Source organism: Oncorhynchus gorbuscha, linkage group LG19 (assembly GCF_021184085.1).
Source record: "Oncorhynchus gorbuscha isolate QuinsamMale2020 ecotype Even-year linkage group LG19, OgorEven_v1.0, whole genome shotgun sequence".
NCBI classification, from domain to species: domain Eukaryota; kingdom Metazoa; phylum Chordata; class Actinopteri; order Salmoniformes; family Salmonidae; genus Oncorhynchus; species Oncorhynchus gorbuscha.
Window position 1 is genome coordinate 39,385,204 of NC_060191.1, and position 24,091 is coordinate 39,409,294.

At 48.6% G+C, this 24,091-nt stretch overlaps 1 protein-coding gene across 3 annotated transcripts in view; it reads left to right on the forward strand.

Annotated features, from left to right (window-relative positions):
• LOC124004758 (sodium-dependent serotonin transporter-like) overlaps positions 1-11,697 on the forward strand; it is a 33,705-nt gene extending 22,008 nt beyond the window's left edge. For all 3 annotated transcript variants that reach the window (XM_046313527.1, XM_046313526.1, XM_046313528.1), the window contains 9 exons: positions 197-331; positions 935-1,038; positions 1,203-1,330; positions 2,164-2,276; positions 2,791-2,922; positions 5,881-5,980; positions 6,214-6,314; positions 8,502-8,669; positions 9,612-11,697. In XM_046313527.1, coding sequence (XP_046169483.1) covers positions 197-331; positions 935-1,038; positions 1,203-1,330; positions 2,164-2,276; positions 2,791-2,922; positions 5,881-5,980; positions 6,214-6,314; positions 8,502-8,669; positions 9,612-9,683 — 1,053 coding nt within the window. In that variant the 3' untranslated portion in view covers positions 9,684-11,697. The remainder of the gene's footprint in view (positions 1-196; positions 332-934; positions 1,039-1,202; positions 1,331-2,163; positions 2,277-2,790; positions 2,923-5,880; positions 5,981-6,213; positions 6,315-8,501; positions 8,670-9,611) is intronic.
• The last annotated feature ends 12,394 nt before the right edge of the window (positions 11,698-24,091 follow it).

Here is a 24,091-nt window from a genome sequence, read left to right on the forward strand (position 1 = left end):
TCTCTCCTCCACCCTTCTCTCTCTCTCCTCCACCCCTCTCTCTATCTCCCTCTCTCTCTATCTCCCTCTCTCTCTCTCCTCCACCCTTCTCTCTCTTTCCTCCACCCCTCTCTCTATCTCCCTCTCTCTCTTCCTCCACCCCTCTCTCGCTCTCTCTCTCACTCCCCCACCCCTCTCTCTCTCCCCTCTCTCTCAGGTGGTGTGGGTGACAGCCACCTTCCCCTACCTTGTCCTGCTGGTGCTGCTCGTTCGTGGGGCCACTCTACCTGGAGCCTGGAGGGGCGTGGTCTTCTACCTCAAACCTGATTGGGGGAAACTACTCAGCACCACAGTGAGTTGGCCCACTATTTGTTTAGGTTTACAGCCAATCCTTTGTCATCATACAACACACTGGCACCGAGTCACACTGCCTGATGTTTTCCTAATACCTAGTTTGTCTTCTTCCCGCTTTCTTATCCACCTCTCTCTCTCCCTTTCCCTCTCTCCCTCTCTCCCTCTCCCTCACTCTCTCTCTCTCTCTCTCTCTCTCTCTCTCTCTCTCTCTCTCTCTCTCCCTCTCCCTCTCCCTCTCCCTCTCCCTCTCCCTCTCCCTCTCCCTCCCTCTCCCTCTCTCCCTCTCCCTCTCCCTCTCCCTCTCCCTCTCTCCCTCTCTCTCTCTCTCTCTCTCTCTCTCTCTCTCTCTCTCTCTCTCTCTCTCTCTCTCTCTCTCTCTCTCTCTCTCTCCTCTCTCCCTCTTTCTCTCTCTCTCTCTCTCTCTCTCTCTCTCTCTCTCTCTCTCTCTCTCTCTCTCTCTCTCTCTACCTCTCTCTCTCTCTCTCTCTCTCTCTCTCTACCTCTCTCTCTCTCTCTCTCTCTCTCTCTCTCTCTCTCTCTCTCTCTCTCTCTCTCTCTCTCTCTCTCTCTCTCACCTCTCTCTCTCTCTCTCTCCCTCCAGGTATGGATTGATGCTGCAGCTCAGATCTTCTTCTCTCTGGGGCCAGGTTTTGGGGTTCTCATGGCCTTTGCCAGCTACAACCCCTTTCACAACAACTGTTACAAGTGAGTCTCCATTTCTCTTGATACAGTACAATTTGTTTTGTTTCTTTCCCTCTCTTTCTTCACTTATCTCCCTCTTCATCCCCTTTCTTTCTCTCTCTCCCCCTCACTCTGCCCTCGCTCTCTACCCCTCTCTCACTCCCCCCCCCCCTCTCCCCTTATTTCAGGGATGCGTTGCTGACCAGCTCTGTGAACTGCCTGACCAGTTTCCTCTCTGGGTTTGTCATCTTTACCGTGCTCGGTTACATGGCTGAGATGCGCAAAATAGGCGTGGAGACCGTAGCCAAGGATGCTGGTAAATCAATCAATCAAATCCATAATCTATTTTTCATATCCAGCAGTTGTTGTAGGATTTATTTATTTTTACATCAGTGCCCATATTCACAAAGCGTCTCAGTGCTGATCTAGGATCAGGTGTCCTCCCCTTCCCTTGTAATCTTATACAATATGATCTAAAAAGGCCCAGTGCAGTCAAAAACGTGATTTTCCTGTGTTTGTATTGACCAATAAGAAAGAGAGTTCCAAACCTCTCTACCAATAACAGCTACTTTTCAGTTTTCCCCTCCCTACTCAGAACTCTCCCAGACAGTCCTCGCTAAATTCTTGCTTGAGAAATTTCTCTTTGCTAGGAATAATGTTGACCATTTGAATTAAAAATAATTTCAGTAAGGTACTTTATTGTTACCCAGAAATGATTTGATATTGCGTTGGACCTTTAATGGAAAACTGATCCTAGATCAGCTCTCCTACTCTAAGACACTTGAGAAATACAGGCCCAGATAGTTCACAGGTTATCTGAATTCAGACAGTAATTGAAATCTGGCAAGTGAGTACAGACCAGACTGTGGAGAATCCTAACGTAAGACACACGGTCAAAACAAATTCTCTGCTACGGTTCTAGTTACATTTGCATACATCAAGACATGACTAATTGCCCACTATTCCTTTTTGATAAAGGCCCAACACCACATGCAAAAGCCTCAGGGGCCCGTATGGAAATAATTATGATCCCTTAGGTGCTTTCAAACATGAAGAGGACAGTTAAGATGCCACATTTCCACCATGTGTGTGTGTGTGTGTGTGTGTGTTCCCTTTCCTAATATGTTGATTGTCTGTCTCTTCTGCCAGGTCCCAGTCTGCTGTTCATCATCTATGCTGAAGCCATCGCCAACATGCCCGCTGCCACCTTCTTCGCCATTATCTTCTTCCTCATGATCATCATGCTGGGGCTGGACAGCACGGTCAGTGGCACACACACACACACATACATGCAAGCACAGATGAATACACATTTACAAATGGGCGCGCACACATATGCATAAGGGCGTGGGAATCTCACAGAATTACTGGTTCTCAAATTGATTGTCTGTTTTTGATCAGTTCTCCGTTCTTACAAAAATGTACTTCTACTATGTGTGCTTATTCATTTAACCCAGGCTCTCAGGTTGTGTTGAGTGTGTATTCATCCAATCAGGCTCTGAGCTTAGAAGGGGGGGGGGGTTACTGTCAACAGAACTGATGCTGAAGGAACAGTTTGTGTCTGAGGATCTTTCTGTCTGGGTTTGCCTGTTTTTTTTGTGATCTTCTATAGTTGCGCAATTATTATTTTCCTCTCTCGTGAGCATCTCTCTCTCGCTCATCACTCTCCACCTGTCTCTCCTTTTCTCTCCCCCTTTCTCCTCTGAGTTACTCCTCTACTGACTCTCTCAATTTAATTTCAGTTTAATGTCTCTCCCTTCTTGTCTTCCTGTGTAGTTTGCCGGTCTGGAGGGGGTGATCACAGCCATGCTGGATGAGTTCCCCCAGTTGTTGTCTAGGAGGAGGGAGTGGTTTGTCCTGGGCCTGGTGTGTGTCTGCTACCTGGGAGCGCTCTCCACCCTCACCTACGTGAGTCTCCTCTCCACTCTACCAAGCCTCGGTCCCACTCCACCTAGCCTCAGTCCCACTCCCACCCAGCCTCGGTCCCACTCCACCCAGCCTCTGTCTCACTTCCACCCAGTCTCGTTCCCACTCCACCCAGCCTCGGTACCACTCCGTCCCACTCCCACCCAGCCTCGGTCCCACTCCACCCAGCCTCGGTCCCACTCCACCCAGCCTCGATCCCACTCCACCCAGCCTCTGTCTCACTTCCACCCAGTCTCGTTCCCACTCCACCCAGCCTCGGTACCACTCCACCCAGCCTCGTTCCCAGCCTCGTTCCCACTCCACCCAGCCTCGGTACCACTCCACTCAGCCTCGGTCCCACTCCAGCCAGCCTCAGTCCCACTCCACCCAGCCTCAGTCCCACTCCACCCAGCCTCAGTCCCACTCCAGCCAGCCTCAGTCCCACTCCACCCAGCCTCAGTCCAACTCCACCCAGCCTCAGTCCAACTCCACCCAGCCTCAGTCCCACTCCAGCCAGCCTCAGTCCCACTCCAGCCAGCCTCAGTCCCACTCCAGCCAGCCTCAGTCCCAGTCCCACCCAGCCTCAGTCCACCCAGCCTCAGTCCCAGCCTCAGTCCCACCCAGCCTCAGTCCCCTCTGTCTCAGCCTTCCACCCAGCCTCAGTCCCACTCCAGCCTCAGCCTCAGTCCCACTCCAGCCAGCCTCAGTCCCACTCCAGCCAGCCTCAGTCCCACTCCACCCAGCCTCAGTCCCACCACCCACCCAGCCTCAGTCCCACTCCAGCCCAGTCTCAGTCAGTCCCACTCCACTCAGCCTCAGTCCCACTCCACCCAGGCTCACCCAGCCTCAGTCCCACTCCACCCAGCCTCAGTCCCACTCCACCCAGCCTCAGTCCCACTCCAGCCAGCCTCAGTCCCACTCCACCCAGCCTCAGTCCCAGCCTCAGTCCCACCACCCAGCCTCAGTCCCACTCCACCCAGCCTCAGTCCCACTCCACCCAGCCTCAGTCCCAGTCCCACTCCACCCAGCCTCAGTCCCACTCCACCCAGCCTCAGTCCCACTCAGCCAGCCTCAGTCCCCTCAGTCCCAGTCCCACTCCACCCAGCCTCAGTCCCACTCCACCCAGTCAGCCTCAGTCCCACTCCAGTCAGTCCCCTCAGCCTCAGTCCCACTCCACCCAGCCTCAGTCCCAGCCTCAGTCTCCAGCCAGCCTCAGTCCCACTCCACCCAGCCTCAGTCCCAGCCTCAGTCCCACTCCAGCCAGCCTCAGTCCCACTCCACCCAGCCTCAGTCCCACTCCACCCAGCCTCAGTCCCACTCCCACCACCCAGCCTCAGTCCCACTCCACCCAGCCTCAGTCCCACTCCACCCAGCCTCAGTCCCACTCCACCCAGCCTCAGTCCCAGCCTCCACCCAGCCTCAGTCCCCTCCAGCCCAGCCTCAGTCCCACTCCACCCAGCCTCAGTCCCCTCCACCCAGCCTCAGTCCCCTCCAGTCCTCAGTCCCACTCCAGCCAGCCTCAGTCCCACTCCAGCCAGCCTCAGTCCCACTCCACCCAGCCTCAGTCCCACCCAGCCAGCCTCAGTCCCACTCCACCCAGCCTCAGTCCCACTCCACCCAGCCTCAGCCTCCACCCAGCCTCAGTCCCCTCCCCTCCAGCCAGCCTCAGTCCCACTCCAGCCAGCCTCAGTCCCACTCCACCCAGCCTCAGTCCCACTCCACCCAGCCTCAGTCCCACCCAGCCTCAGTCCCACTCCACCCAGCCTCAGTCCCACTCCAGCCAGCCTCAGTCCCACTCCACCCAGCCTCAGTCCCACTCCACCCAGCCTCAGTCCCACTCCAGCCAGCCTCAGTCCCACTCCAGCCAGCCTCAGTCCCACTCCACCCAGCCTCAGTCCCACTCCACCCAGCCTCAGTCCCACTCCACCCAGCCTCAGTCCCACTCCAGCCAGCCTCAGTCCCACTCCACCCAGCCTCAGTCCCACTCCACCCAGCCTCAGTCCCACTCCAGCCCAGCCTCAGTCCCACTCCACCCAGCCTCAGTCCCACTCCACCCAGCCTCAGTCCCACTCCACCCAGCCTCAGTCCCACTCCAGCCCAGCCTCAGTCCCACTCCACCCAGCCCAGCCTCAGTCCCACTCCACCCAGCCTCAGTCCCACTCCAGCCAGCCTCAGTCCCACTCCACCCAGCCTCAGTCCCACTCCAGCCAGCCTCAGTCCCACCCACCCAGCCTCAGCCTCAGTCCCAGTCCCACTCCACCCAGCCTCAGTCCCACTCCAGCCAGCCTCAGTCCCACTCCCCAGCCTCCAGCCTCAGTCCCCTCCACCCAGCCTCAGTCCCCTCCACCCAGCCCAGTCCCAGCCTCAGCCTCAGTCCCTCTCCAGCCAGCCTCAGTCCCACTCCAGCCAGCCTCAGTCCCACTCCAGCCAGCCTCAGTCCCACTCCAGCCAGCCTCAGTCCCACTCCAGCCAGCCTCAGTCCCACTCCAGCCAGCCTCAGTCCCACTCCAGCCAGCCTCAGTCCCACTCCAGCCAGCCTCAGTCCCACTCCAGCCAGCCTCAGTCCCACTCCAGCCAGCCTCAGTCCCACTCCAGCCAGCCCAGCCAGCCTCAGTCCCACTCCAGCCAGCCTCAGTCCCACTCCAGCCAGCCTCAGTCCCACTCCAGCCAGCCTCAGTCCCACTCCACCCAGCCTCAGTCCCACTCCAGCCAGCCTCAGTCCCACTCCAGCCAGCCTCAGTCCCCTTGGCTCATTACCCAGGTTATTATACTTTCATCCAATCTTTTTTTTTGCTGGTTATTTAGCAATGTCCAGAATCTCCTGAATGGCATGAAGCAATGCTGTCGGGAAATAAGTTGAAAATAAGCTGGAACATCAGTGGTATATACTGTAGAAATGTCTCTATAGTCTCTATAGCTTTCTTCCCAACTCCCATGCATTTCTCTGGAACTCTGTTTTAGGGAGGTGCGTTTGTGGTGAAACTGTTTGAGGAGTACGCCACGGGACCTGCTGTCATCACTGTGGTCTTCCTAGAAGTCATCGCCGTTTCCTGGTTCTACGGTAAACTGACAATGATGTTGCTGACAAGGCCCACATAGTCTGATATTCTTTGGAATCAGCTTTTTAATTTTTGATTTAATGGATGTGTGTTTGTGATTGGTTTGTAACCTGACTGCGCTAGGCATGTCTCATTTGGGAAAATAAAACAATGGATGGATAAGGCGATTCCATATTGTGACACTAAAGTGTGTGTGTGTGCCTATGTTTCATTCTGTCTTTGTGTCCATTTTCAGGCACGAGTCGTTTCTGTGCTGATGTCCATATGATGATGGGATTCTCTCCTGGATTGTTCTGGAGGGTGTGCTGGGTGGCCATCTGCCCAATATTCCTACTGGTGAGGCACACACACACACACACACACACACACACACACACACACACACACACACACACACACACACACACACACACACACACACACACACACACACACACACACACACACACACACACACACACACACACACACACACACACACACACACACACACACACACACACACACACACACACACACACACACCGGCTGTACATACAGTTGAAGTAGGAAGTTTACATACACTTAGGTTGGAGTCATTAAAACTCATTTTTCAACCACTCCACAAATGTCTTGTAACAAACTATCGTTTTGGCAACTCGGTTAGGACATCTACTTTGTGCATGACACAAGTCATTTTTACAATTGTTTACAGATTATTTCACTTATAATTCACTGTATCACAATTCCAGTGGGTCAGAAGTTTACATACACAAGTTGACTGTGCCTTGAAACAGCTTGGAAAATTCCAGAAAATGATGTCATGGCTTTAGAAGCTTCATATTGACATAATTTGAGTCAGTTGGAGGTTTACCTGTGGATGTATTTCAAGGCCCACCTTCAAACTCGGTGCTTGACATCATGGGAAAAATCAAAACAAATCAGCCAAGACCTCAGAAAAAGAATTGTAGACCTCCACAAGTCTGGTTCATCCTTGGGAGCAATTTCCAAATACCTGACGGTACCACTGTACAAACAATAGTACGCAAGTATAAACACCATGGGACAAGGAGACGCATTCTGTCTCCTAGAGATGAACGTACTTTGGTGCGAAAAGTGCAAATCAATCCCAGAACAACAGCAAAGGACCTTGTGAAGTTGCTGCAGGATCAAAATAGATGGCTTCATGAGGGAGGAAGATTATGTGGGTATATTGAAGCAACATCTCAAGACATCAGTCAGGAAATTAAACCTTGGTCGCAAATGTGTCTTCCAAATGGACAAAGTTGTGGCAAAAGGGCTTAAGGACAACAAAGTCAAGGTATTGGAGTGGCCATCACAAAGCCCTGACCTCAATCCTATAGAACATTTGTGGGCAGAACTGAAAAAGTGCGTGCGTACAAGGAGTCCTACAAACCTGACTCAGTTACACCAGCTTTCCAGAAGGAATGGGCCAAAATTCACCCAACTTATTGTGGGAATCTTGTGGAAGGCAATTTAAAGGCAATGCTACCAAATACTAATTGAGTGTATGTAAACTTCTGACCCACTGGGAATGTGATGAAAGAAATAAAAGCTGAAATAAATCATTCTCTCTGCTATTATTCTGACATTTGTAAATGACAACTTGTTCTCAACTTGCCTACCTGGTTAAATAAAGGTGTTCTCAACTTGCCTACCTGGTTAAATAAAGGTGTTCTCAACCAGCCTACCTGGTTAAATAAAGGTGTTCTCAACTTGCCTACCTGGTTAAATAAAGGTGTTCTCAACCAGCCTACCTGGTTAAATAAAGGTGTTCTCAACCAGCCTACCTGGTTAAATAAAGGTGTTCTCAACCAGCCTACCTGGTTAAATAAAGGTGTTCTCAACCAGCCTACCTGGTTAAATAAAGGTGTTCTCAACCAGCCTACCTGGTTAAATAAAGGTGTTCTCAACCAGCCTACCTGGTTAAATAAAGGTGTTCTCAACCAGCCTACCTGGTTAAATAAAGGTGTTCTCAACCAGCCTACCTGGTTAAATAAAGGTGTTCTCAACCAGCCTACCTGGTTAAATAAAGGTGTTCTCAACCAGCCTACCTGGTTAAATAAAGGTGTTCTCAACCAGCCTACCTGGTTAAATAAAGATGTTCTCAACCAGCCTACCTGGTTAAATAAAGGTGTTCTCAACCAGCCTACCTGGTTAAATAAAGGTGTTCTCAACCAGCCTACCTGGTTAAATAAAGGTGTTCTCAACCAGCCTACCTGGTTAAATAAAGGTGTTCTCAACCAGCCTACCTGGTTAAATAAAGGTGTTCTCAACCAGCCTACCTGGTTAAATAAAGGTGTTCTCAACCAGCCTACCTGGTTAAATAAAGGTGAAATAAATAAATACATTTCACATTCTTAAAATAAAGTTTTTATTCTAACTGACTTTTACTAGGATTAGATGTCAGGAAATGTGAAAAACGGAGTTTAAATTTATTAGGCTAAGGTGTATGTAAACTTCCCACTTCAACTGTACCTGTTTGAAAAACACCACTTCCTCCTACGCCGCATCTCTCCTCAGTTCATCATTGTCAGTTTCCTGGCGTTCCCCCCGGAGGTCAAGTTGTTTGACTACGTCTACCCACCTTGGACAACAGTTCTAGGCTACTGCATCGGAGTGTCCTCCTTCATCTGTGTACCAGCCTACATGGTGTACCACCTGCTCACTGCCAAAGGGACCTTTAAACAGGTAAGAGCCTCCAGAGGGCTTGGGGAGGGCCTCTCCCCGTCCAGACCCCCTCCAGTCCCCCTCCAGACCCCCTCCAGTCCCCCTCCAGTCCCCCTGCCATCACCAGGCTACTAACAGAGGACACAATCAAAAGGAGAAATGCAGAGAGTAGGAATACTACAAGCCACCACGGCTTCCAGACACACACGCAAGCATAGACAAGCGACAGACACCGCGAGGACCTGCACACTTGTCACGTTGCCAAGCCAGAAAACAGCCCCTTGTTTGAGAAGACAGACAGACTGACACCAAACTGCATGGTACACACAGCACCTTCCTCCCTCCTGTCCCTGCCTTTTGATAAACCTGTCATCCAATAAGCCCAGTGTTTGCCCCAGTGCCTCACCGCACAATGGGACTGAAAGACAGTGTCAGCAGAGGGGGGGGGTGTTCTGGTCGTACATCTGTGTTAGTGTGTGTGCGTTACGTGTGTGAGCGTTGTTTGCCTAACCTGCCGCTGCGGCCAGTGATCGTAGACAGACGGATCAGAGCGAGGTCAGGATGTGTGTGACAGCGCACAGTCTGTGTGATGGCGCTCAACAGGAGCGATCTGTCGGGTTACGCCACAGTTATACCAGGCACTACTTATTGCACTCAGGCAACCAGAAATCGGTCACTTTCAACGGAAGCAGACACGGGAAAGTCCCATTTTGTGAGTGGCGAGAAGGGACGGTCTTGCTAGATAGCCTATCCAGCACAGTGTCAAAGCTAATGTGCCAATTTGCATGTTGTTCGGAATATAGAACCACAACGAGAGATCTCTGTGATTCCACAAGATAACTTGTAGTATAACCGGACTGTTACAAGGGGAACCCAACACGCAATTACAATGGATGACATGAAATAACCCCGGTGTTCCCTCCTACCCCTCTCTTTTCTCTTCCTCCCTTCCTTATCCCTCAGCGTCTCCTGAAGGGCATCACCCCTGTACCCAGTGGGCCTCACAGTGACATTATCATCACCCACGCCGTCTGACCCAGTGGTCTGACCAGGCCCGGTGGACTACACCCCCCTCTGCTGGACATAGAGCACAACTGCAGGATGGGAAGGGTCCGTCCCTTCCCCCGCTTCTCCTCCAGAACACCCACAGCAGACTTCAGCACTAAGGCACCCCGTCCATCCCACTGACCCCAGGGGTGAGGTGGAGTGCCGGGCCACATTGTCTGCAGCATCCCACCCCTCCTCCCGTCATCTCCCTCCTGGCTCATTCTGTTAGCTAAACCGTTAGCGGCTAATGGCGTCACTGTTTTCATACTGGCCCACGCTGGTCAGAGCATTTCAACCACCCGACAGAGGGTTTTTTAGATGCCACAGCACAATGACATGTGTACTGTTACAATTGGAATCCATCCATTCAGTATGATTCATAAACATACACACGCACTCTTCCTTGTCTCTGTTCTGTCTGGTCCACTTTTATATCACAAACAAACGTCTCATTTGACCTTCGATCCTTGTTTCATGAGTTCTGCTTTCAGATATTTAGCCGGACATTGATTGCAAAATCCAGGAATCTTTTTACATGTCTAAATGAAGCCAAATGTTCCATGGATATTTCTACAGGTATTTCCAGATGTGAGCTGTTGTCATGTTTTAGAATGACTTGGCGGGAGCTTGTCAGTATTTCTGAATGGGAATGGGATGGCTGAACCTATGAAGGGCCTTGGTGTGTGTCAGAGCGTCTCCACGCGGTGAAGCGCTGTATGTTGGTGTAGTATGACGCACTGCAGTACTGATCATGCTCTGTAAGCATATCCAGGTTGTTGGGGAACATAGAGACAAGTTCAGAAGAGAACACAGGGCTTTGTCCAGTCGTATGTGGGGGGATTCTTGAGTTGCAGTATGGAAGGCTCTGGTTTGTGTGTGTGTGTGTGTGTGTGTGTGTGTGTGTGTGTGTGTGTGTGTGTGTGTGTGTGTGTGTGTGTGTGTGTGTGTGTGTGTGTGTGTGTGTGTGTGTGTGTGTGTGTGTGTGTGTGTGTGTGTGTGTGTGTGTGTGTGTGTGTGTGTGTGTGTGTGTGTGTGTGTGTGTGTGTGTCAGAAAATAATGGAAGGAACGTGGGGAGAAGCTACCCTGTGCAGATTAGAAGGAGTCGTGGGTTATATTATTGCAATATACATATATATATATTTATTTTAAATAATTATTATTGCTGTCAAATCTATGTATGGTTTCATGTAATTTACCAAAAACTGACATGCTGATTTAGTCTCTTAATATGTAAAACACCATTTACATGTGAATTACTTATAGTGGGAACCAAATGTCGATCACAACTACTTTCATCTCCATCACTCAGTCCTCAAGGTTGCGTCTGAAACAGGTATCTGTCTTTACTCTCTACCAAATCATCTGTTGTGTGTTGGACTGGGAGTAAAAATATGGCATGTGCGTGTGTATTCGTCTTGGTGTCGGTGTATGTCTCTTTGTTCTGTGAATACCTGTCTACTCTCTTGGATGCATGACTGTAAGTTTGTGCGTGCCTCAGACCTGGGTTCAAATACTATAGGGAATCTTTCAAATACTTTGTGTTTTCTTTAGCCTGCCTAGTGCCCGATGGGCGGGGGTTTGCAGATTTGCGACTGTTCTATTTGTTCCATTGAACCAGGCAATCAAATCTGAAGTATTTGAAAGGATTTCAAATAGTATTTTAACTCAGGATTGGTGTACGTGTGAGCGTGCATACATGAGTGTGTGCGTGTGTACATTATGAATGGAAGTAGCAGTGTCGGACTTTGTGAGTGTGTGCATGCCAATGTGTGTAACCTGTTCTTCAACTTGTGTCTGTGAAGTGACCTTCTCTCGTCTTGTACTTCTCCAAAATATCCAATGAAGATGATGTTAAAATCCCTCCCTTGTACCTCTCGAGCCTACATAATGTATGATCTATGTGCGTCTGTAAAAGATTGTATTGAGAAATAAACCTGTATAGAAGAAAGATATAAATATATATGAATGAATAGATAAATAAAGTTAAGATGTAAATGAGTAGCTATGCCTCTTGCATTTTTTCCCCGAAATGCTTTTGTAACACTGTTTTTTATGTTTTGTAACATTGTAACTCTTGAATTGAGTTCATTTCTGAGATTATTTGAGGATTGAGGTAGTTTAGTGCTGAGGGCACAGTTACAGACCATTTTCCACTATACACATCCCACTGCTAGGGGCAGTTGCTAGGGCCAAGTGCTTGAAGAACCAGCAAGGCTTGATAAGTGATTGCTCACAGGTGTGGGTGATTGGCGGGTAATTAGTTATTGAGAGGTGGGTCAAAGATTTTCTATTATATTGACAAGATTGTCGAGTGACCGCTCTAACAATGGAAATGCATGTCATCAAAGATGGAAGGCAGGCGGGAGGAGGCGAGATCAGGTGGGACCTTTCTGGCCAATAAGAGGGCAGATAAGCGTGTGAACAACCGGCACAACTTCGATATAAAGTCTTATTTTTTTCTAAGTTGGTTAAATGCCACGTGCATCCACTTAAATCAGAGCATTCCTTACAACCTAACCATTATGAAACTTATATTCAATCAAATAAGCCTCACGTAGCAAATTAGCAATACCTTTTTTTGTTGACCAAATTTGACACAAATTCCTCACTTTGTGGTCTTATTTTCGTGGACATTTTCTCTTCTTACTCTCTGCCGAAACTAATGCCCTGCTTCCACTCCTGGTGGAACAAAAATATAAACACAACATGTAAAGTGTTGGTTTCATGAGCTGAAATAAAAGATCCCAGAAATGTTCCGTACAGTACACACAAAAAACATTTCTCTCATATTTTGAGCACAAATTTGTTTACCACCTGACAGGTGTGGCATATCAAGAAATGTATTAAATAGCATGATCATTACGCATGTGCACCTTGTGCTGTGGACTATAAAAGGCCACTCTAAATTGTGCTGTTTTGACTCACAATCCCACAGATGTCTCAAGTTTTGAGGAAGCGTGCAATTGGCATACTGTCCGCAGGAATGTTCACAAGAGCTGTTGCCAGAGAATTGAATGTCAATTTCTCCACCATAAGCCGTCTCCAACGTTGTTTTAGAGAATTTGGCAGTACGTCCAACCGGCCTCACAACAGCAGACCACGTGTAACCAAGTCAGCCCAGGACCTCCACATCCGGCTTCTTCACCCTCGGGATCGTCTGGGGGGGTGCTCCCCAGTGGGTGCGGTGCCATGTGAAATCCATAGATTAAGGTCTAATACATTTACAGTGCCTTGCGAAAGTATTCGGCCCCCTTGAACTTTGCGACCTTTTGCCACATTTCAGGCTTCAAACATAAAGATATAAAACTGTATATTTTTGTGAAGAATTTTTGTGAAGAATCAACAACAAGTGGGACACAATCATGAAGTGGAACGACATTTATTGGATATTTCAAACTTTTTTAACAAATCAAAAACTGAAAAATTGGGCGTGCAAAATTATTCAGCCTCTTTACTTTCAGTGCAGCAAAATCTCTCCAGAAGTTCAGTGAGGATCTCTGAATGATCCAATGTTGACCTAAATGACTAATGATGATAAATACAATCCACCTGTGTGTAATCAAGTCTCCGTATAAATGCACCTGCACTGTGATAGTCTCAGAGGCCCGTTAAAAGCGCAGAGAGCATCATGAAGAACAAGGAACACACCAGGCAGGTCCGAGATACTGTTGTGAAGAAGTTTAAAGCCGGATTTGGATACAAAAAGATTTCCCAAGCTTTAAACATCCCAAGGAGCACTGTGCAAGCGATAATATTGAAATGGAAGGAGTATCAGACCACTGCAAATCTACCAAGAACTGGCCGTCCTTCTAAACTTTCAGCTCATGCAAGGAGAAGACTGATCAGAGATGCAGCCAAGAGGCCCATGATCACTCTGGATGAACTGCAGAGATCTACAGCTGAGGTGGGAGACTCTGTCCATAGGACAACAATCAGTCGTATATTGCCCAAATCTGGCCTTTATGGAAGAGTGGCAAGAAGAAAGCCATTTCTTAAAGATATCCATAAAAAGTGTCGTTTAAAGTTTGCCACAAGCCACCTGGGAGACACACCAAACATGTGGAAGAAGGTGCTCTGGTCAGATGAAACCAAAATTGAACTTTTTGGCAGCAATGCAAAACGTTATGTTTGGCGTAAAAGCAACACAGCTCATCACCCTGAACACACCATCCCCACTGTCAAACATGGTGGTGGCAGCATCATGGTTTGGGCCTGCTTTTCTTCAGCAGGGACAGGGAAGATGGATGGAGCCAAATACAGGACCATTCTGGAAGAAAACCTGATGGAGTCTGCAAAAGACCTGAGACTGAGACGGAGATTTGTCTTCCAACAAGACAATGATCCAAAACATAAAGCAAAATCTACAATGGAATGATTCAAAAATAAACATATCCAGATGTTAGAATGGCCAAGTCAAAGTCCAGACCTGAATCCAATTGAGAATCTGTGGAAAGAACTGAAAACTGCTGTTCACAAATGCTCTCCATCCAACCTCACTGAGCTCGAGCTGTTTTGCAAGGAGGAATGGGAAAAAACATTCAGTCTCTCGATGTGCAAAACTGATAGAGACATACCCCAAGCGACTTACAGCTGTAATCACAGCAAAAGGTGGCGCTACAAAGTATTAACTTAAGGGGGCTGAATAATTTTGCACGCCCAATTTTTCAGTTTTTGATTTGTAAAAAAAGTTTGAAATATCCAATAAATGTCGTTCCACTTCATGATTGTGTCCCACTTGTTGTTTGATTCTTCACAAAAAATACAGTTTTATATCTTTAGGTTTGAAGCCTGAAATGTGGCAAAAGGTCGCAAAGTTCAAGGGGGCCGAATACTTTCGCAAGGCACTGTATTTACATTGAAAATCTTTGAAATTGTTGCATGTTGCGTTTATATTTTTGGTAGTATCTTTTCTAATGCTGTGTTCGTAACTAAGTGGGAAGGTGGTAATTACCCATTGTGAAGTCGTAAATGCCAGTTGGATGCATTCTTGTGCTTTGAACTCATTGAGAAACCCTGATTGGCTAGTGGCCAACAAGCTGTGTTAACTAAAATTGTAAGGCTGTAACTGTTAGTCCAAATAGTTGCAAAAGTTTTGCAACGAAAGCAAGAGTTTATATTGGACAAATTCATTTAGATCCCTCCTCGTTTCATTCCGTTTGCTTTCGTTTTGCAAAAGAATCAGCATAATGACTACGCCCCCAGCTATCATGCGTGTAAACAAATTATATTTTGGGGGGTTGCATTTAACTGCTTAAAATGCTGTCATCAAAGTAATTTCCTTAGTAGGTGTGACGTCAGAGATCAGCATGTGGGCGAAGTCGGAGATCAGGGATGATAGTTTCCCACTAGTGATTACCAGTTCAAGCGGCATTCAAGTGGATTTTTCCCAGTCGTATGTGGTAAATACCACCTTCCCACTTTGTTATTTACCCAGCAATTATGCACGATTTGACTTCAGTCTTTGTCAGATGAATTCTCAGTTAAAAACACACAGGCCTCACACTGTCTTGTTGCTCACCCCTTGGTCCTTAGTAAGCTCTCCCCCCTTGTTTGTTCACGGTTGTCTCCCCTCTATTCCAGGGCTCACACTACATGATTCTAAGATTGGTTTGTATATGACCGAGTGTTTGTATAGGCGCTTTGTCTTTTGAAGATAATGCTTGATTATTCTCAGACCCTGTACTGTTGTCCTGAATGAGAGCAGTTCAAGACCACAGTAGAGAGAACGAGAGAAAAGCTACGGAATACAATTGAAAGGTGCAATCTGCAATACTTACTGTCTATTCAACAAAGTATATATCCATTGATTGATGAAGAATAATGACGAATAAAGGATTGCGGCTTCACGCAGCATCGGCAGCGAAGTTCCATCATCCATTGCGGTCTACAGACCATACAGCACATACAACGGCATGTCTGTCCGTCACAAAGCATGATGTTCAAAGAGGAACCATTGAGGTTGCATAATCAAATTGCGGTGCTTCCTGACCTGGGGCTGGCAATGTATGATGGCTGCAGCCTGCAGGCCCGGGCGGGGTCTCTGTCATCAAGGCTTAATCCTGCAGCCGCTTAGCTTCAGTAAACACTCCATGATGTTCACACACTTAGTCAACCACACAGAGATACACACAGTGTTGAGTTTCAAGCCGCATGAGCCCGTACTTAGTGAGTAAGCCCATGATCTGAGGTGCAAGTCTCACACAAAGAGAAATGCATGTAGGCTACTTTGTGTGTGAGTTAAGAGGTCCGTCCTGGGTCTTATTAATCAGGGCACACCGTAGCAAAACACTTTGCAACGGAATACTAAAACAAGGGTTTTTATTGGACAAGATCAGGTAGTCCCTTCCTGTTTCAATAGGTTTTGAATAATTTGGGTACCTAATGAATATGACCCTATGGTTAGTTTGGCTTTAGTTTATGATTGTGTCTCCTGATCCCTGTACCACAGAGGTACATGCTCTTAGGGACACTCACAGTCATGTCCTGTCTACTCCCCATTGCTATACACTTTTTTTCAGTTGATACAGACCAACCTGTTTGCAAAATGAGATGAAGGATAGGACACAGTAGCGTGTGCAAACAAACCTACACCCACGTACATATAATTACTTACACACACACACACAAACTCCTGGGCTCATTCTCTCTGTATGTTTTGGTGCGGCAATTTCCTCTGGGCTCCAATCCCCTAAGTGATTGAAGCTTCCTATTGAGATGTCTGGCGTTATAAAAATTGAATCTATATTAAACACCATACCACCTCCCTGCCCCTCTACTCACTTTCCATCTCTGCATCTGTCCCTCTATCTATACCTTCCTCTCATAATCTTATTTCTCTCTCTTTCTTTATTTGGACTTTTTCATTGTGATGTTTTGTCCACTGTATCAGTGTCTTCTTTTAAAACCTTTTACTTTGGCCCATGAACAAGGCTGCCAGACACTCTCCTGCTGTTTTTATATATGGAAACAGGGCTCTGTCGGGTTATACTGTCTGAGTCCGTAAAGCCAGTTGGGTTCTCTGTTCATCGCGCAGACAGGAATAAATATGTTCAGGAAGTAGAAGGGCGATTAACTGCTCATGGTGTGATTGTGACAACATACAGGAACTCAAGTCCTTTTGTTCACCCGACCTAGAATACCTCACATTCAAATGCCGACCATATTACCTCCCAAGAGAATTCTCTTCAGTTATTGTCATGCAGGTGAAAGAGGACCCAAAAGCGACTTGGCGAAAACAGAGTCTTTAATCCAGTAAAGTAAATACAAACAAAAAACACAACTTTCACTCGAAATGACGAGGACAAACTGGAGACTCGATCTTGAACAGCAGGTGAACAGCAGGTTGCCTCGGGAAGGCACTTGAACCAGACAGACTCAGACACCTGCTCACCACGCAGCATCTGAGGAAAACACGACACGACAGGGCGATACACAAACACAGCACGGTGAATTCTAGACAAGGAACCGACAGGACAGGAACGGAACACAAAGGAAGAAATAGGGACTCTAATCAGGGGAAAGGATCGGGAACAGGTGTGGGAAGACTAAATGATTGATTAGGGAATAGGAACAGCTGGGAGCAGGAACGGAACGATAGAGAGAAGAGAGAGCGAGAGAGTGAGAGAGGGAGGGGAGAGAGAGGGATAGAAAGAGGGAAAGAACCTAATAAGACCAGCAGAGGGAAACGAATAGAATGGGAAGCACAGGGACAAGACAAGATAATAAATGACAAAACATGACAGTACCCCCCACTCACCGAGCGCCTCCTGGCGCACTCGAGGAGGAATCCTGGCGGCAACGGAGGAAATCATCAATGAGTGAACGGTCCAGCACGTCCCGAGACGGAACCCAACTCCTCTCCTCAGGACCGTAACCCTCCCAATCCACTAAGTATTGGTGACCCCGTCCCCGAGAACGCATGTCCATGATCTTATGTACCTTGTAAATAGGTGCGCTCTCGACAAGGACGGGAGGGGGAGGGAAGACGAACGGGGGTGCGAAGAAAGGGCTTGACACAGGAGACATGGAAGACAGGATGGACGCGACGAAGATGTCGCGGAAGAAGCAGTCGCACAGCGACAGGATTGACGACCTGGGAGACACGGAACGGACCAATGAACCGCGGAGTCAACTTACGAGAAGCTGTCGTAAGAGGAAGGTTGCGAGTGGAAAGCCACACTCTCTGGCCGCAACAATACCTTGGACTCTTAATCCTGCGTTTATTGGCGGCTCTCACAGTCTGTGCCCTGTAACGGCAAAGTGCAGACCTCACCCTCCTCCAGGTGCGCTCACAACGTTGGACAAACGCTTGAGCGGAGGGAACGCTGGACTCGGCAAGCTGGGATGAGAACAGAGGAGGCTGGTAACCCAGACTACTCTGAAACGGAGATAACCCGGTAGCAGACGAAGGAAGCGAATTGTGAGCGTATTCTGCCCAGGGGAGCTGTTCTGCCCAAGACGCAGGGTTTCTGAAAGAAAGGCTGCGTAGTATGCGACCAATCGTCTGATTGGCCCTCTCTGCTTGACCGTTAGACTGGGGATGAAACCCGGAAGAGAGACTGACGGACGCACCAATCAAACGACAGAACTCCCTCCAAAACTGTGACGTGAATTGCGGGCCTCTGTCTGAAACGGCGTCTAACGGGAGGCCATGAATTCTGAATACATTCTCGATAATGATTTGTGCCGTCTCCTTAGCGGAAGGAAGTTTAGCGAGGGAATGAAATGTGCCGCCTTAGAGAACCTATCGACAACCGTAAGAATCACAGTCTTCCCCGCAGACAAAGGCAGACCCGTAATGAAGTCTAGGGCGATGTGAGACCATGGTCGAGAAGGAATGGGGAGCGGTCTGAGACGACCGGCAGGAGGAGAGTTACCCGACTTAGTCTGCGCGCAGTCCGAACAAGCAGCCACGAAACGGCGCGTGTCACGCTCCTGAGTCGGCCACCAAAAGCGCTGGCGAATAGACGCAAGAGTGCCTCGAACACCGGGATGACCAGCTAACTTGGCAGAGTGAGCCCACTGAAGAACAGCCAGACGAGTGGAAACAGGAACGAAAAGGAGGTTACTAGGACAAGCGCGCGGCGACGCAGTGTGCGTGAGTGCTTGCTTAACCTGTCTTTCAATTCCCCAGACTGTTAACCCGACAACACGCCCATAAGGAAGAATCCCCTCGGGATCAGTAGAAGCCACAGAAGAACTAAACAGACGGGATAAGGCATCAGGCTTGGTGTTCTTGCTACCCGGACGGTAAGAAATCACAAACTCGAAACGAGCGAAAAACAACGCCCAACGAGCTTGACGGGCATTAAGTCGTTTGGCAGAACGGATGTACTCAAGGTTCTTATGGTCTGTCCAAACGACCAAAGGAACGGTCGCCCCCTCCAACCACTGTCGCCATTCGCCTAGGGCTAAGCGGATGGCGAGCAGTTCACGGTTACCCACATCATAGTTGCGCTCAGATGGCGACAGGCGATGAGAAAAATAAGCGCAAGGATGAACCTTATCGTCAGACTGGAAGCGCTGGGATAGAATGGCTCCCACGCCTACCTCTGAAGCGTCAACCTCGACAATGAATTGTCTAGTGACGTCAGGAGTAACAAGGATAGGAGCGGACGTAAAACGTTCTTTTAGAAGATCAAAAGCTCCCTGGGCGGAACCGGACCACTTAAAACACGTCTTGACAGAAGTAAGAGCTGTGAGAGGGGCAGCAACTTGACCGAAATTACGAATGAAACGCCGATAGAAATTAGCGAAACCTAAAAAGCGCTGCAACTCGACACGTGACCTTGGAACGGGCCAATCACTGACAGCTTGGACCTTAGCGGAATCCATCTGAATGCCTTCAGCGGAAATAACGGAACCGAGAAAAGTAACGGAGGAGACATGAAAAGAGCACTTCTCAGACTTTACGTAGAGACAATTCTCTAAAAGGCGCTGTAGAACACGTCGAACGTGCTGAACATGAATCTCGAGTGACGGGGAAAAAATCAGGATATCGTCAAGATAGACAAAAACAAAGATGTTCAGCATGTCTCTCAGAACATCATTAACTAATGCCTGAAAAACAGCTGGCGCATTGGCGAGACCAAACGGCAGAACCCGGTACTCAAAATGCCCTAACGGAGTGTTAAACGCCGTTTTCCACTCGTCCCCCTCTCTGATGCGCACGAGATGGTAAGCGTTACGAAGGTCCAACTTAGTAAAGCACCTGGCTCCCTGCAGAATCTCGAAGGCTGATGACATAAGGGGAAGCGGATAACGATTCTTAACCGTTATGTCATTCAGCCCTCGATAATCCACGCAGGGGCGCAGAGTACCGTCCTTCTTCTTAACAAAAAAGAACCCCGCCCCGGCCGGAGAGGAAGAAGGCACTATGGTACCGGCGTCAAGAGACACAGACAAATAATCCTCGAGAGCCTTACGTTCGGGAGCCGACAGAGAGTATAGTCTACCCCGAGGAGGAGTGGTCCCCGGAAGGAGATCAATACTACAATCATACGACCGGTGAGGAGGAAGGGAGTTGGCTCGGGACCGACTGAAGACCGTGCGCAGATCATGATATTCCTCCGGCACTCCTGTCAAATCGCCAGGTTCCTCCTGAGAAGTAGGGACAGAAGAAACGGGAGGGATGGCAGACATTAAACACTTCACATGACAAGAAACGTTCCAGGATAGGATAGAATTACTAGACCAATTAATAGAAGGATTATGACATACTAGCCAGGGATGACCCAAAACAACAGGTGTAAACGGTGAACGAAAAATCAAAAAAGAAATAGTCTCACTGTGGTTACCAGATACTGTGAGGGTTAAAGGTAGTGTCTCAAATCTGATACTGGGAAGATGACTACCATCTAAGGCGAACATGGGCGTAGGCTTCTCTAACTCTCTGAAAGGAATGTCATGTTTCCGAACCCATGCTTCGTCCATGAAACAACCCTCAGCCCCAGAGTCTATCAAGGCACTACATGTAGCACCCGAACCGGTCCAGCGTAGATGGACCGACAAAGTAGTACAGGATCTTGATGGAGAGACTTGAGTAGTTGCGCTCACCTGTAGCCCTCCGCTTACAGATGAGCTCTGGCTTTTACTGGACATGAATTAACAAAATGTCCAGCAACTCCGCAATAGAGGCACAGGCGGTTGGTGATCCTCCGTTCCCTCTCCTTAGTCGAGATGCGAATCCCTCCCAGCTGCATGGGCTCAGACTCTGAGCCAGAGGAGGGAGATGGTTGCGATGCGGAGCAGGGAAACACCGTTGATGCGAGCTCTCTTCCACGAGCCCGGTGACGAAGATCTACCCGTCGTTCTATGCGGATGGCGAGAGCAATCAAAGAGTCCACATCTGAAGGAACCTCCCGGGAGAGAATCTCATCCTTAACCACTGCGTGGAGTCCCTCCAGAAAACGAGCGAGCAGCGCCGGCTCGTTCCACTCACTAGAGACAGCAAGAGTGCGAAACTCAATAGAATAATCCGTTATGGACCGTTCACCTTGGCATAAGGAAGCCAGGGCCCTAGAAGCCTCCCTACCAAAAACTGAACGGTCAAAAACCCGAATCATCTCCTCTTTAAAGTTCTGGAACTTGTTAGAGCAATCAGCCCTTGCCTCCCAGATAGCTGTGCCCCATTCTCGAGCCCGGCCAGTAAGGAGTGAAATGACGTAAGCAACCCGAGCTCTCTCTCTAGAGTATGTGTTGGGTTGGAGAGAGAACACAATCTCACACTGCGTGAGAAAGGAGCGGCACTCAGTGGGCTGCCCGGAGTAGCAAGGTGGGTTATTAACCCTAGGTTCTGGAGGCTCGGCAGGCCAGGAAGTAACAGGTGGCACGAGACGTAGACTCTGGAACTGTCCAGAGAGGTCGGAAACCTGAGCGGCCAGGTTCTCCACGGCATGGCGAGCAGCAGACAATTCCTGCTCGTGTCTGCCGAGCATGGCTCCTTGGAACTCGACGGCAGTGTAACGAGCGTCTGAAGTCGCTGGGTCCATTCCTTGGTCGGTTCCTTCTGTCATGCAGGTGAAAGAGGACCCAAAAGCGACTTGGCGAAAACAGAGTCTTTAATCCAGTAAAGTAAATACAAACAAAAAACACAACTTTCACTCGAAATGACGAGGACAAACTGGAGACTCGATCTTGAACAGCAGGTGAACAGCAGGTTGCCTCGGGAAGGCACTTGAACCAGACAGACTCAGACACCTGCTCACCACGCAGCATCTGAGGAAAACACGACACGACAGGGCGATACACAAACACAGCACGGTGAATTCTAGACAAGGAACCGACAGGACAGGAACGGAACACAAAGGAAGAAATAGGGACTCTAATCAGGGGAAAGGATCGGGAACAGGTGTGGGAAGACTAAATGATTGATTAGGGGAATAGGAACAGCTGGGAGCAGGAACGGAACGATAGAGAGAAGAGAGAGCGAGAGAGTGAGAGAGGGAGGGGGAGAGAGAGGGATAGAAAGAGGGAAAGAACCTAATAAGACCAGCAGAGGGAAACGAATAGAATGGGAAGCACAGGGACAAGACAAGATAATAAATGACAAAACATGACAGTTATAGTCACAGCCATGTATATTCCCCCTCAAGCCAATAACACGACGGCCCTCAGAGAACACTGGACTTTATGCAACCTGGAAACCACATATCCTGAGGCCGCATTTATTGTAGCTGGGGATTTTAACAAAGCAAATTTGAGGAAAACGCTACCGAAGTTCTATCAACACATTGACTGTAGTACTCGCGCTGCTAAAACACTCGACCACTGCTACTCCAACTTCCGGGATGCCTACAAGGCCCTCCCCCACCCTTGGCAAATCTGATCACAACTCCATTTTGCGCCGCCCTTCCTATAGGCAGAGACTCAAACAGGAAGTACCCGTGCTAAGGACTATTCAACGCTGGTCTGACCAAACGTAATCCACGCTTCAAGATTGTTTTGATCACGTGGACTGGGACATGTTCCGGGTAGCCTCTGAGAATAACATTGATTGATACGATGACTGAGTTTATCAGGAAGTGTATAGGAGATGTTGTACCCACGGTGACTATTAAAACCTACCATAACCAGAAACCGTGGATAGAAAAACTGAAAGTGCAAGCCACAGCATTTAACCATGGAAATGTTACTGGGAATATGGCCGAATACAGACAGTGTAGTTATTCCCTCCGTAAGGCAATCAAACAGGCAAAACATCAGCATAGAGACAAAGCAGAGTCGCGATTACAACGGCTCAGACACGAGACTTATGTGGCAGGGCCTACAGACAATCACGGACTACTAAGGGAAAACCAGCCAGGTCGCGGACACCCGACGTCTTGCTTCCAGACAAGCTAAACACCTTCTTCGCCCGCTTTGAGGATAACACAGTGCCACCCACGCGGCCCGCTACCAAGGACTGTGGGCTCTCCTTCTCCATGGCCGACATGAGCAAGACATTTAAGCATGTTAACCCTCGCAAGGCTGCCGGCCAAGACGGCATCCCTAGCCACGTCCTCAGAGCATGTGGAGACCAGCTGACTGGAGTGTTTACGGACATATTCAATCTCTCCCTATCCCAGTCTGCTGTCCCCACTTGCTTCAAGATGTCCACCATTGTTCCCATACCCAAGAAATCAAAGGTAATAGAAGCACTCACTTCTGTCATCATGAAGTGCTTTTTATTTTATTTTATTTTATTTCACCTTTATTTAACCAGGTAGGCTAGTTGAGAACAAGTTCTCATTTGCAACTGCGACCTGGCCAAGATAAAGCAAGATAAAGCATAGCAGTCTGAACAGACAACACAGTAGAAGAAAATGGGCAGTCTATATACAATGTGTGCAAAAGGCATGAGGAGGTAGGCGAATAATACAATTTTCCAGATTAACACCGGAGTGATAAATGATCAGATGGTCATGTACAGGTAGAGATATTGGTGTGCAAAAGAGCAGAAAAGTAAATAAATAAAAAACAGTATAAAAACAGTATGGGAATGAGGTAGGTGAAAATGGGTGGGCTATTTACCAATAGACTATGTACAGCTGCAGCGATCGGTTAGCTGCTCGGATAGCTGATGTTTGAAGTTGGTGAGGGAGATAAAAGTCTCCAACTTCAGCGATTTTTGCAATTAGTTCCAGTCACAGGCAGCAGAGTACTGGAACGAAAGGCGGCCAAATGAGGTGTTGATCAGTGAGATACACCTGCTGGAGCGCGTGCTACGGATGGGTGTTGCCATCATGACCAGTGAACTGATATAAGGCGGAGCTTTACCTAGCATGGACTTGTAGATGACCTGGAGCCAGTGGGTCTGGCGACGAATATGTAGTGAGGGCCAGCCGACTAGAGCATACAAGTCGCAGTGGTGGGTGGTATAAGGTGCTTTAGTGACAAAACGGATGGCACTGTGATA